Source organism: Triticum dicoccoides, chromosome 5B (genome assembly GCF_002162155.2).
Source record: "Triticum dicoccoides isolate Atlit2015 ecotype Zavitan chromosome 5B, WEW_v2.0, whole genome shotgun sequence".
Taxonomy (NCBI): Eukaryota; Viridiplantae; Streptophyta; class Magnoliopsida; order Poales; family Poaceae; genus Triticum; species Triticum dicoccoides.
The window spans coordinates 301,257,895-301,270,809 of record NC_041389.1 but is presented as its reverse complement, the minus strand read 5'-3'; the positions used below and the strand labels follow the sequence as shown (position 1 = coordinate 301,270,809).

General features: G+C 47.4%; 1 protein-coding gene and 1 pseudogene across 1 annotated transcript in view; both read left to right on the top strand.

Annotated features, from left to right (window-relative positions):
* Positions 1–9,580: 9,580 nt before the first annotated feature.
* LOC119308565 (ABC transporter G family member 41-like) overlaps positions 9,581–12,915 on the top strand; it is a 27,636-nt gene continuing 24,301 nt past the window's right edge. The window contains exon 1 of the mRNA XM_037584696.1: positions 9,581–10,105. Coding sequence (XP_037440593.1) covers positions 9,593–10,105 — 513 coding nt within the window. The 5' untranslated portion in view covers positions 9,581–9,592. The remainder of the gene's footprint in view (positions 10,106–12,915) is intronic.
* Positions 11,335–12,915, top strand: part of LOC119308566 — a 2,489-nt pseudogene continuing 908 nt past the window's right edge.

The window sequence follows — 12,915 nt, the reverse complement described above, 5'->3', positions numbered from 1 at the left end:
TGCTGTCCTACGAAGAACTCCATCTCTTGAAGACTCTGACTATTCTTCCTCCGCGGCAATTGTCAATGCCAATGTGATCGATGATGAAGACGATGCTACTTCACCGCCCCCTACTTCTGCACGCATCGACACTGCACCAAGTTCGTCTGCACCGCCAAACGACAACGACAACCCTGATGCTTCAACTACTCCTCATGAGGACGAGTAGATGCTCTATGTCTTCAAACCTTTTTGGTCATTACTGACAAAAGGGGGAGAAGCATATGAGTTGATAGTCTTCAAGCGGGTTCATATGGGCGGTTGCTTTATATTTTGCCTAGTGTTCACAACTCTTGCTTTTGATACATCTCGTTCCTTGAGTTGTAACACTTAAACTTGATGGTCGTCTGCTACTTATTTGCGTTTCCACGTGCGATGATAACTTCCGCACTTAGATCATTCTGCAGACGTCCATTTTTCATTATGCATGTCATTCTCTTAGCTATATCATTTCATGCATGATGAATTATCTTCATAAGTTGAAGAGGATCTCCACAAGTACAACCTGCCATGTGCATTTGCATTCCAAAAGCAAATTATTTATATGCACATCTTCAGGGGGAGCCCTTGCCACTTATGAAGACAATACGCTATCCTTTACAATTTCACATACTTCTTTCCCGTTGAAAACTTCAACTAGTTTGTCATCAATCACCAAAAAGGGGGAGATTGTAAGTGCATCTAGTGCCACCCCTAGTTGGTTTTGGAGTATTGACGACAAAGGTTGTTGAGGGACTAATGCGTTTGTGAGAATTGCAGGATAACGCAGGTAGTGTCCCTCATTGATTCGGTTTACCTACCGGAGATGACCCCTAAAAATGTATGAAGACATTGAAGACAATGGTGGTGTGTGAAGATATTCACACTGAAGTCTATGACATGAGAAGATATTGAGTGAAGACTATGGAGCGCGAAGACTGAGTTGTTTCGTTGTTTCCTTTTCTTCTTTGTTGAGTCATAGGAACCACCATACTGTTAAGTGGGGTCCAAGTGAACTAAGTCAGAGTGACTGAAGTGATGCTCAACCCAAATCCTATGTCTTCGAGCGAAAACAATGAGAGCAAATCTTATCCTGAGCTGGATGAGTCAGCTTTGCTTGTAGCCCAAGTAAAGTTGCCGTGTGTGTTTGAAATCTGACCGTTGGAACACGTGTCAGTTCCTTAGTGACCCAGGGTCATTTTGGACATATCAGGTCGGGTTGCCTTGTGGCTATAAATAGCCCACCCCTACACCATAAATTGGTGGCTGCTCAGAGCTAGTTTACGGCTTTTGTCGTTTTGAGAGCAACCCACCTCGAAGCCTTTGAGAGAGAAATCCTTGCGAGGACAAAGCCCAAACACCCAGAGCCAAAGAGTGTTAGGCATCACTGAAGTCTTTCTGTCTGTGTGACCTGAAGACTTATTACACTTGAGGACTGTGTATCCTCCAGCCGGTTAGGCGTCACGTTCTGAGCATCCAAGAGTCATTGTGGATTGCCGGTGAACGAAGTCTGTGAAGGTTCGGAAGTCTACCTTGAAGACTTACCAGAGTGATTGGGCGAGGACTGTGTGTCCTTAGCTCAAGGGGAATAAGGTGAAGACGCGGTCTTCTGAGTTGAATCTTAGCCTCCCTAACCAGACGTACAGTTGTCACAGCAACTGGAACTGGTCCAACAAATCTTGTGTCTTCAACAAGTGACTGGTTCTATCCCTTCCCTCCTTTACTTTGAGTTTGTCTTCGTGAAGTCATTGCTTATCTGTCTTATCTGTTTGACTTCATTGCTTGACTACTACTGTTGATTGGCTTCATACTATCTTCCATCCTGATCCTTACTACCTAGCTGCTATTAGTCTTCGTATGTTAATACTATTGCATACTTGACTATGCCTTGCATGTTGTAGTTTATCTTCCGCTGCATATCAATTAGGTCATTTATATTGTTTGTCTTCGAAACTTCCATGTTTTGAAGACTTTGATAAAAATCGCCTATTCACCCCCCCCCCCTCTAGTCGATAACTAGCACTTTCAACTTGCCTCACTAGCGGTAGATCTTCAAGAAGTAGGCGATCTTCTTGCCCTTACAAACTCCTTGGTTCAACTCCACAATCTTGTCGGAGGCTCCCAAGTAACACCTAGCCAATCTAGGAGACACCACTCTCCAAGAAGTAACAAATGGTGTGTTGGTGATGAACTCCTTGCTCTTGTGCTTCAAATGATAATCTGCCCAACACTCAACTCTCTCTCATACGATTTGGATCTGGTGGAAAGAAGATTTGAATGGAAAGCAACTTGGGGAAGGCTAGAGATCAAGATTCATATGGTAGGAATGGAATATCTTGGCCTCAACACATGAGTAGGTGGTTCTCTCTCAGAACTGGTAAGTTGGAAGTGTAGGTTTGTTCTAATGGCTCTCTCCATGAATGAAGAGGAGGTGGAGGGGTATATATAGCCTCCACACAAAATCTAATCGTTACACACAATTTACCAAACTCGGTGGGACCGAATCAACAAACTCGGTCGGACCGATTCAGTAAACCTAGTGACCGTTAGTCATTTCGGTGGGACCGACATGCAACTCGGTAGGACCGATATGGTTAGGGTTAGGGCACAACGTAATATCGATGAGACCGATTACACAAATTCGGTGAGACCGATTTTGGTAATTAGCTAACCAGAGAGTTGGTCAGGCAAACTCAGTGGGACCGATTACTCAAACTCGGTGGGACTGATTTTGGTAATAAGTTAACTAGAGAGTTTGCATTGTAATCTCGGTAGTACCGATTGCTCAAACTCGGTGAGACCGATTTTGGTAATGGACATACACAGAGAGATTACAATCCCATCTCGGTGAGATCGAGATCCCTATCGGTGAGACCGATTTGCCTAGGGTTTGTGGCAGTGGCTATGACATCTGAACTCGGTGGCGCCGGATAGAAAGAATCGGTGGTGCCGAGTTTGACTTTAGGTTTAGGTCATATGTGTGGAAGTGGGAAAGTAGTTGAGGGTTTTGGAGCATATCACTAAGCACTGTGGAGCAAGAAACTCATTAAGCAACACTTCATCCCTTCTTGATAGTATTGGCTTTTCCTATAGACTCAATGTGATCTTGGATCACTAAAATATAAAATAAAGAGTCTTGAGCTTGAAGCTTGAGCCAATCCTTTGTCCTTAGCATCTTGAAGGAGTTCCCACATCCTTTAGTCCATGCCACTCCATTGTTGAACTTATCTGAAACATACTATATAAAAGTGTTAGTCCAACAAGAGATATGTTGACATTAATTACCAAAACCACCTAGGGAGCACTTGTGCTTTCATCACCTCTGTGTATAACGGTAAAGACCATATTATGATTATCTCTTCGAAACACCTGGTAATCTACTTTACTGAATAGAACATTGAAATTGAAATCGGCTAGTCTAGATACGGAAAGTAAATTGTAGCCAAGAGATTCAACGAGCATAACATTTTGGATAGAGATATCATGGGAGATGGCCACCTTACCAAGGCCAACTACCTTACCCTTTCAGTTATCACCAAAAGTGACATACTTTCGGGGATCATCATTTTCGGCGAGCTCACGAAACATGTCCTTGTCTCCAGTCATGTGATCGGTACATCCACTATCAAGAACCCATCCTTTCCACTGGCCATGTAACCACGAAGGTTAGCCATAAGACCAAAGTGTCTCATTGCCTCATCAAGATCAAAGTCACTATCATCATCCTCATCATAATATCCATGTTCAACATCATCATGTGATTGATCATCACCTAGAGAGAGTGATTCATTAGATTTATGACCATGACAATGTGTATCTTCATGAATTCTAATGACTTGTGAAATGATGCTACTAATGACTCCAACATCTCCTTTGGCACGCATAAGGTCACGAAGCTCAAATAGACAATAGCCAAATTTAGGATCACTAGGATTCATTTTATGAAAAGCAATGGACTTTTGAAGAATCTCATCTAGATTTTTCAAGGAATAGTTTGGAAAGCGCTCCTCAAGGTATCTCCATATAGTATATGCACATTCAAATATAGGCAAGCAAACAAGCAAATTTCTAGGCAATCCTCTTATGATAAGATCAATAGTTCTAAGATTGAGGGTCATGTCAAGATACTCATCGGGGGTAGGATGCAAGGGATCAATAGGAGGCGCACAAGGGCTAGTAATATACTTGTTCAAATTATATTCATTGAAAAACTCAAGCATTTCATTTCTCCAAACACCATAGAACTCTCCGTCAAGCATAGGCACTCTACGTCTAATACTCCCAATCGTAGACTCATCCATCTTCCTCCAATGGTGATTAAACCAAAGCAATGGAGACCTTTGCTCTGATACCAATTAAAAGGATCGAGAAGAGGGCTCTAGAGGGGGGTGATTAGACCCTCAACAAGAAAAAACGGCAGCTTTTAAGTTCTTCAAGTTGAGGTGGAGTTTTAGCACAAGTTTAAGCATTCACAATACATTTCAAGCAAGCATGACAAGAGTATGAACAGCGGAAAGAGTAAAGCATGCTAGTTGCAAGAAAGTAAAAGGATGTGATTGGAGTGTGCAAACACAATATAGACACGAAGATTTTTGGCGTGGTTCCGAAAGGTGGTGCTATCGTACGTCCACATTGATGGAGACTTCAACTCATGAAGGGTAATGGTTGCGCGAGTCCACGGAGAGCTCCACCCACGAAGGGTCCACGAAGAAGCAACCTTGTCTATCCCACCATGGTCATCGCCCACAAAGGACTTGCCTCACTCGGGTAGATCTTCACGAAGTAGGCAATCTCCTTACCCTTACAAACTTCTTATTTCAACTCCACAATCTTGTCGGAGGCTCCCAAGCGACACATAACCAAACTAGGAGCCACTCCAAAAGGTAATAGATGGTGTGTTGATGATGAACTCCTTGCTCTTGTGCTTTAAATGATAGTCTCCCCAACACTCAACTCTCTCTCTCTCACACAGATTTGGCTATGGTGGAAAGATGATTTGAGTGGAAAGCAACTTGGGGAAGGCTAGAGATCAAGATTCTTGTGATAGAATTGGAATATCTTGGTCTCAACACATGAGCAGGTGGTTCTCTCTCAGAAAATGAGTAGTGGAAGTGTAGGCACATTCTGATGGCTCTCTCACAAATGGCGAAGGGGGTGAAGGGATATATATAGCCTCCACACAAAATTCAACGTTACACACATTTGACCCAACTCGGTCAGACCAAATAGAAGAACTCGGTGAGACCGATTGAGTTCAAAATGTGAATGTTAGGAATCTCGGAGAGACCGGCTGGAACAACTCGGTGGGACGATGTGTTAGGGCTAGGGAAAAATTTCATCTCGGTGAGACCGATTGCTTGAACTCGGTGAGACCGATTTCAGCAAAGAGCAAACAGAGAGTTGGTCAAGCAAACTTGATGGGACGAATTGCACATTTTGGTGAGACCGAAATAACTGCAACAGGCAACAGAGAGTTTGCAGGGCCATCTCGGTGAGACCGAGATCTGTATCAGTGTAACCGAATTGCTAGGGTTTCTGACAGTGTCAAGGTCAACTGAACTCGGTGGAGCCGGATAGATCAAATTGGTGGGGCCGAGTTTGACTTTGAGTTTTGGACATATGTGGAAATGAGAAAGTGGTTGAAGGCTTTGGAGCAATATCACTAAGCACTTTAAGCAAGTAGACCATTAAGCAACACATCATCCTCTTTTAATATTATTGGCTTTTCTATGGACTCAATGTGATCTTGGATCATTAAAATAGAAATGAAGAGTCTTGAGCTTTTGTCAATCTTTGTCCTTAGCATTTTGAAGGGGTTTCACATCCTCTTGTCCTTACCACGCCATTATTAAACTCATCTAAAATATACTAAATAAAAGTATTAATCCAACAAAAATTATGTTGACATTAATTACCAAAATCATCCAGAAAGCACTTGTGCTTTCACAAGGCCGAATAGATTTATAGGGATTGGAGGTTGAAGGAGGTTGGGATTGATCCCCGTTAGTATCTGCACGATAATTACATAGAGAGATCAATCTCTACCGGCCCAACCATCCAAAAGTGATACAGACGCACACATGCACGCCATACTACAAAGATATACACGGTTTATACATATATCGTGTATATACAGAAAGTCAATGTTTAACATGGTCGTTACACAAGGGAGGACGTGAGATCTCACCACCAAATCTACGTGTGCCGAGTGATTTTTTGCCTATTATCAAGTGTACACAGCACTAGGTAAAGAAGGCAATTCCGGTAATAAAGATAAACTCCTTTCTAATCAATGCTCTAAAGGATACCGGCAGAACACAGCTCATGTCCATGATGAGATAAACTTCGTCATAGTAGACGTCATCTAGATCATGATTGAATCTCTCCTACTTGAAAAAAAACGCGAGGTTTCGTTCAACCTACATTTTCCCCTTCCTCTTCCTTCCATTATACTCCCTCCGTTCGGAATTACTTGTCGCAAAAATGGATGTATCTAGACGTATTTTAGTTTTAGATACATCCATTTTCGAGACAAGTGATTCCGAACGGAGGGAGTAAGTTTTTTCACTGGTCTTTCCTGAAAACCGTATGAACGGTCTCATCACTTTGGTTTTTCCTCTCCTTGTTAGTCGAAGGCATGCAAGTAATGGATGTGGATGCATCTAGCTTGATAGTCGCATGTGTCTCTAATAGGTTGATACTCTTGATTTATGCCCGAGATCTCACCGATCGAGTATAACGTGAGGCACACTACATATAGAATAGGTTGATACTCTTGATTTAAGGCCGATATCTCACCTATCGGGTATGAAATGAGGCGCACGCCGGAGTAGCAGGAGTCGAGTACGGTTGCGTGTGCCCGTCGGTGTGTTAATTGGACGTTAAATGGTTCTGTTAGCTGAAATCCAATAACGCTTGTGGAGAACTAAACAACTACAGGAATTTGTACTACTGTTTTCCTTTTGCACTATATTAGAAGGGTTGAACGTGCTTTGCTTCCTAGTTGGTGTTGTTGAGATTCTGGAAAAAAATATTATGAAGAAATATATCAAAATTTGTAATAACAAATTGGTGTTACTAGATTCATCATGAAATGAATTTCCATAATTTTTTGATTTAATATTGTGGGTGTTGATATTTCTTGGCTCTAAACTTGGTCAAAGTTAAAGAAATTTGACTTTCCAAAAAACTAATACCCCTTGTATTTTGGACCTGATGATATTTAGTTTGGCGGATTGGGGAGACCATGGGGTGTGTTTTATATTTATTTATAATGTGGTTATTTGGTCGGCCTTTGATGTTGTGATTCTGTGTTGTGCGTTAATCAACTCATATTTTTGTGGGTAAATTTCTGCGTCGTTGGCTACATGTACTACATTGGTGCTATAGTATCATCACATGGTGGCGCTTCTTTTTTCTAGGTGGTAAGAGGGTGCACGGGGTTGATATGTTTTTCTAGCGTTTGGTGTTGATTGATTTGAAAAATCATTGGCATAATCAAAATTGTAAATCAAATTTAAAATTGAATATCTCAATCGAATACAAAAGATTCAAAATTAGGAAATATGATGAATTAAAATAATTAAATGGTAAAACTCCTTGAGAATTTATTGACCTGGTCAAAATCAGGTGATCAAGTTCTAAACTTTTTTTTAGAAACGGAGGAGGACCCCGGCCTCTGCATCTGGACGATGCATGCAACCACTTTATTAATTATTCACACAAGACCTTATAAAGTCATACAACAGTTAGACTAAAGCCACCGTCTAAGGCAACATCCGTCGCTACTTCTATCTAGTTGATGAAGGGATGATGATAGTCTGGTCCTAATACCAAAATAGACCTCGCAGTCAAACCTACCATCTAAGGCCCGAGGTCCCAACCAGGACGCTTGCCGGGTATGGGGCACCCACCAGTCCGGCGCACTTCTCAACCAGGACGCCTGCCGGGTATGAGGCCGCCGCAGCCACCTGCCATCAATCCATCTTCAGTGTTGTACTGCTGCATCAACCTTGCCCGGTCTAGCTGCCGTCGACGCCACCACGACGCCAGACAACACCACCTACCTACGCGAGTCCATCTCTGTGCATCAGACGTCGAGTCCTCACGGCGCCATGCCGTTGAGATCCGCCGCCATCAATGTGTAAGTTGAAGCACCGCTCCACCAAAAAGCCTTCCACTGGTCCCTCGGTCTGTGTACACCTCCACAAATGACGCCCCCAAGAGGGAAACGACATCATAGCGTCGCCGTCATCTGATCTACTGATCTAGCGTTTCCCCTGGAGGTAGCATAGAGTGGACTTGAACTTCTCCACGGCGATGCCGTCAAGAAGGGAACGACGCAGACGACGCCGGCCTTGGCAGCTAGCCGAGAGCAAGTTTTCACCCAGATTTGTTCGAAGATCCTCCCTCAAGCATCTCGTGCATGGACTGCCGCCATCTCTGCCGGGGACTGGACGAAAGGGATCCAGGCCGCCGCCGCCTGACCGGCCATGGCACCACCACGGTGCCTACAGCCGGCGTCGTCAGGCCCACCACACTCGCCTGTAGATGCACACCGGAACCGTCGACCCGCCCAAGCCCGCCTGGGCAAGACCAGATCGGTGATCTCGGCCGCCGCCACAGGGGCGACTCCGCCGCAAGGAGGTTGCGCCTCCGTTGACGCCGCCGTCACGCATGCCGTAGGGATCCCGCTGCTCCTTGCCGCCGGATCTCCGTCGAACGATGCGCCGCCGCCGCCCGGAAAAAATGTCACCGCCGCACGAGGGATAAGGCCCCGCCGCCGCCGTCATAGGCCAGGCTTCACCGGTGAGACCTCAGGCGGCGGAAGGACGGAGGAGGCGAGGGGAGAGAGCCTAGGGCCGGTGGCGTGGTCGCCCCCCGTGTCGCCTAGGGTTGTGCGGGGGTGGGTGCGGGGTGCGTTTTTTCCAAAGAAAAAGCAAGAGATCAATGAATTGTGAGGACTTAAAAATTAAAAAGCATAGTGTATAGCGTATAGTATAAAAGAATTAAACGAGAGCTTTGAGAAATTGTTGACTTGATCAAAATCGGGCAATCCAATTTCAATTGAACACCTCACTTGATTATGAGGCCTTTTATCCCTAGGAAGCTTAGTGATATAGCAGATACTCCTAAATGTAGAATGTAGAGTAGTATAGAGAAATTATCCTAGCCTCTTAGGATGCGGTAGGGTGTGAAAGCGGTGGGAGTTGGATGCCACTCAAAAAAAGAAGACAAAGAAATCAGTACAGGAGCAGACATGAAGAAGTGCGTACAGATTCTCCGTCATCATTGAGTTAACTAGTTGACGGAAGCTTGGCTTGCACTAGATCGATATTTTTATTGCCACTCATGTCTCATGTGGTAGCTATAGCCACCAAGCAGAGATTCGTATCATGTAATTATACTGTATTTAACTAGAAAAAGGATATATTTGGAATACGGTAGAGTCAACGGCGTCATAATAATAATCAGAGCCAGTTGTTGATTAAATAATAGTCCCAGTGATTCATCAACTATCAACACTACAAATTAACGAGCGAGGTGGCGAGGACGCTGAAGCTAGGAGGAGTCGATGAGCAAGGTGGAGATGGGCGAGGAGGAACAAGACGGTACAGCAGTACATGACCCAGAGAAGAAGATGAACAAGGCGTCGTCTGCGAGCACTGTCCCACCGTCGTCGTCCTTGAGGGACGCGCTCTCCTCCACCTCCTCGTCGTCCCTGAGAGAGCAACATCACGATGAGGAGGTCGAGCTGAAATGGGCGGCCATCGAGAGGCTGCCCACCTGGGACAGGCTCCACACCTCGCTCCCTCTCCATGCCAACGCCATTCATCCGTTGGAGCCGGTGGACGTGCGCCGGCTGGGGGCCGCGGACCGGCGGGAGCTGGTGCACACCCTCATCACCGACATCCACGAGGACAACCTCCGCCTGCTCCGGCACCAGCGCCGCAGGATGGACAGGGTCGGCGTGCGGCAGCCCACGGTCGAGGTCCGATGGCGGAACCTGCACGTCGACGCCGAGTGCCAGGTCGTCGATGGCAAGCCGCTCCCCACGCTCCTCAACTCCGCCATCTCCACACTCTCGGTAATCCATTCGTTAAACTTGCTGCTCTTCTCTTCACTTCTCTACTACAAGAGGTTTTGGCTATCGAATAGTAAGATTTTTTACCAATTCGTGCTTACCGTGGATGCTGCCAAATACCATCCAAGTACCGCTTGAAATACGATATTTCAAATGAATTTTAAATTCAAAATTGTGTACTACCTCGGTCTGGGCTAAGTCCTGCTGATCAAAATTCTAATACCAAGACGAGAGGACGAGCTAGTTTAGCGCTAATTAATACAAGCACATGCAGCAAGAAACCTGCAAGCCGCTGCATGCATCCTCCTTCCTCCATTTACTTTATTTGCAAGTAGTACTACTCCCTCCGTCACAGTCGTCACAGTTTTGAAAGCCCACTATACTTCTTAAATTAATTTTCTTGCATGCGGACCGAACCTCGCTGAGTTGCTAGCCGGCCTACAAATCCCAGAACGGAAGGTAGTACCGTAGCCAATATAAGGCGTCATTTGGTTTCACGGGATCCTCCCGGGATCCCTGCTATTTCCCTGGTTAAGAGCCCCACTTGGAAAGTTAGTCCCGATTTTCCTGCCGTGGCATTTGGTGGCACCGTGGAGGATAAATTCCCGTCCCAATCCACCCGATAGCCCCGGGTTTCCCACCCACGTCTCTACACATCGGGAGAACTGCCCCGGACGCCGTCCGCGTTCTTTTCGCGCGACTTCGCCTACCGCTTGTGCACTCGTCCGCAGGCTATTTCCCGGCCCTTTCTGTTGATAGTCTCCTCCACAACAGCTCATAGCGACCCACCAAAGACCCAAATGGAAACGGGGGGATCACCCCCACGGGAGAAGGGAATCCCCTGTGTCCGTGAAAATCCCCCACAGGGGTTTGTTACCCTGGGTGGTCCTCCCTTTGCAACCAAACAAAGCCTAATAGACCAGGCCAGGCCGCCGGAATTCGGCTGGACGTCGGTCATGGACGGAGGGAGGGAGGGAGGTGGTGGGAGGGACATGGAAGGGTTTGCTGTAAATGGCGTCAAATGGGCGGGCAGGGGTTGCTTTGTGCCACCGACAGACGGGTTACGGGAGGACAAGCGCGCGCGTCCCATCTATCCGCGCGCTGTCCGTTTCACCCTAAAATCGACGTAAACTTGAGCCGGGTATGGATCGAAAGCGAACTTAAAACGGACAAAAATCCGTTTGCTCCCGCGCGCTGGACCGTCTGATTTATCCCTTCTCGGTGGAGTTGGCCCGACGCCAGGCACCAGCCGGCGGGCCCCGGGCGCGGTCCGCCTCTCCTCCGCAATCTCCTCGCCGGCGACGCGCTCATCAGGGCACCTTCGTGCTCCTCTCGGGCCCCACTGCGGTCGTCTCCTCCGTCCTCTCCCTCCCTCCCGACGTCATGCGCGCCGCGCTCCAAGCCCTGGGTTGGGTAACGCGAGGGGACCAGAGTCAGCCGCCGCGCGCCGCTGCCATCCGACGGGCCTAATCTCCCGCGGCCAGAGCAAGCAAGAGGCGTCAGGAGATCGGCATGGAGGCTTCGACGTCGTCAGCGGCGGCAGTGCCCGCCCCAGACGGCCTCTCGCTGGGCTCGACCGAGTAGTCTTAGAGGGAGGAGGGGGAAGTCAGTGGAGGATGTGGCGGAGGGGAAGACAGACGTGCTGCAGGGGAGGTACCAGGCTACTACCAGCTGGGGCGGGTGCTGGGGCTCGTCGGTGGCGGCCCTCTTCGCCCGGATCTCCCGCGCCGGCCGCCTCCAGTTCGGGGCCTTCATCGTGCTCTGCGGCCACCCGCTCGCCGCCTTCACCTACGAGCCCCACCCCTTCGTGCTCGTCCTGCTGCTCACCGTCGCCAAGTGCTTCACTGCCATCACGCTGCGCAGGCTCATCCTGAAGCAGCGCAGCTGCTCCGCGTCAAGGTCCGCGAGAGCCTGCTCTGGATCAAAGCCCGCGAGCTCGACATCATGAAGCAGCAGGAGGTGGCCAGCACTAATGGTACTGTGGTACTCAACTTATATATTACTCAACACTAATACGTAGTATGTATATATTATATACTGAAGTACTCCCACCTTAAACTAATATAAGAGTGTCTATAAGGGCATCACCAACGCGAGGCGCCTGTTCAGGCGCTTGGACAGCAAATTAAAAATAATTTTATGGATAAGCGCCTTCTCAGCGTCCCTACCTCCAACGCTTTGTATGTTAGCGTCTACTCAGGTCTAAGCCAATTTACACGACGAAAAACCTGAAGCGCTCGACGAAACATCTAGCATCGACGCTAGCAATTTTCCCAGGATCGGGTGGGAATATCCCAAAACGGTCAGGATTCCGACCCTGGCATCGGTCCTTAGCGCTCTTATATTAGTTTACAGAGGGAGTACAATATACAATAGAAGTGAGTTGATCCCGGGGAGAAGCACATTAGCAAAGTAGGATAGCAAGGGAGGAGCACAGCAGCAGAAGATAACAGCAAGGGGAGGAGCACAGCAGCAGAAGAGAACAACAAGGGGAGGAGCACAGCAGCAGAAGAGAACAGCAAGGGGTGAATTCAGGGGAGGAGCAGAACCAAAGGAGGGAGAGCGTCGTAATGCTCCTGGCAACCGCTGGCGGCAGTGGTGGGTGGCAGCGGCAATGGGGGTCAATGGGTGGTGGCTGCGGTTTGGTCCCAGGCGAGGCAGTTCGTTGTGGAGCGATCCCGGAAAGCTAGGTTGCAATTTTTTTCCCTTTCGCGGGCTGAGCGCTGCTCACTTATCCCTTCCAAATTGAGTCGATCCACTCAAACACCCAAACTAGTCTGGACTAGTCGATGACTAGTCACTCCACCGTTCGT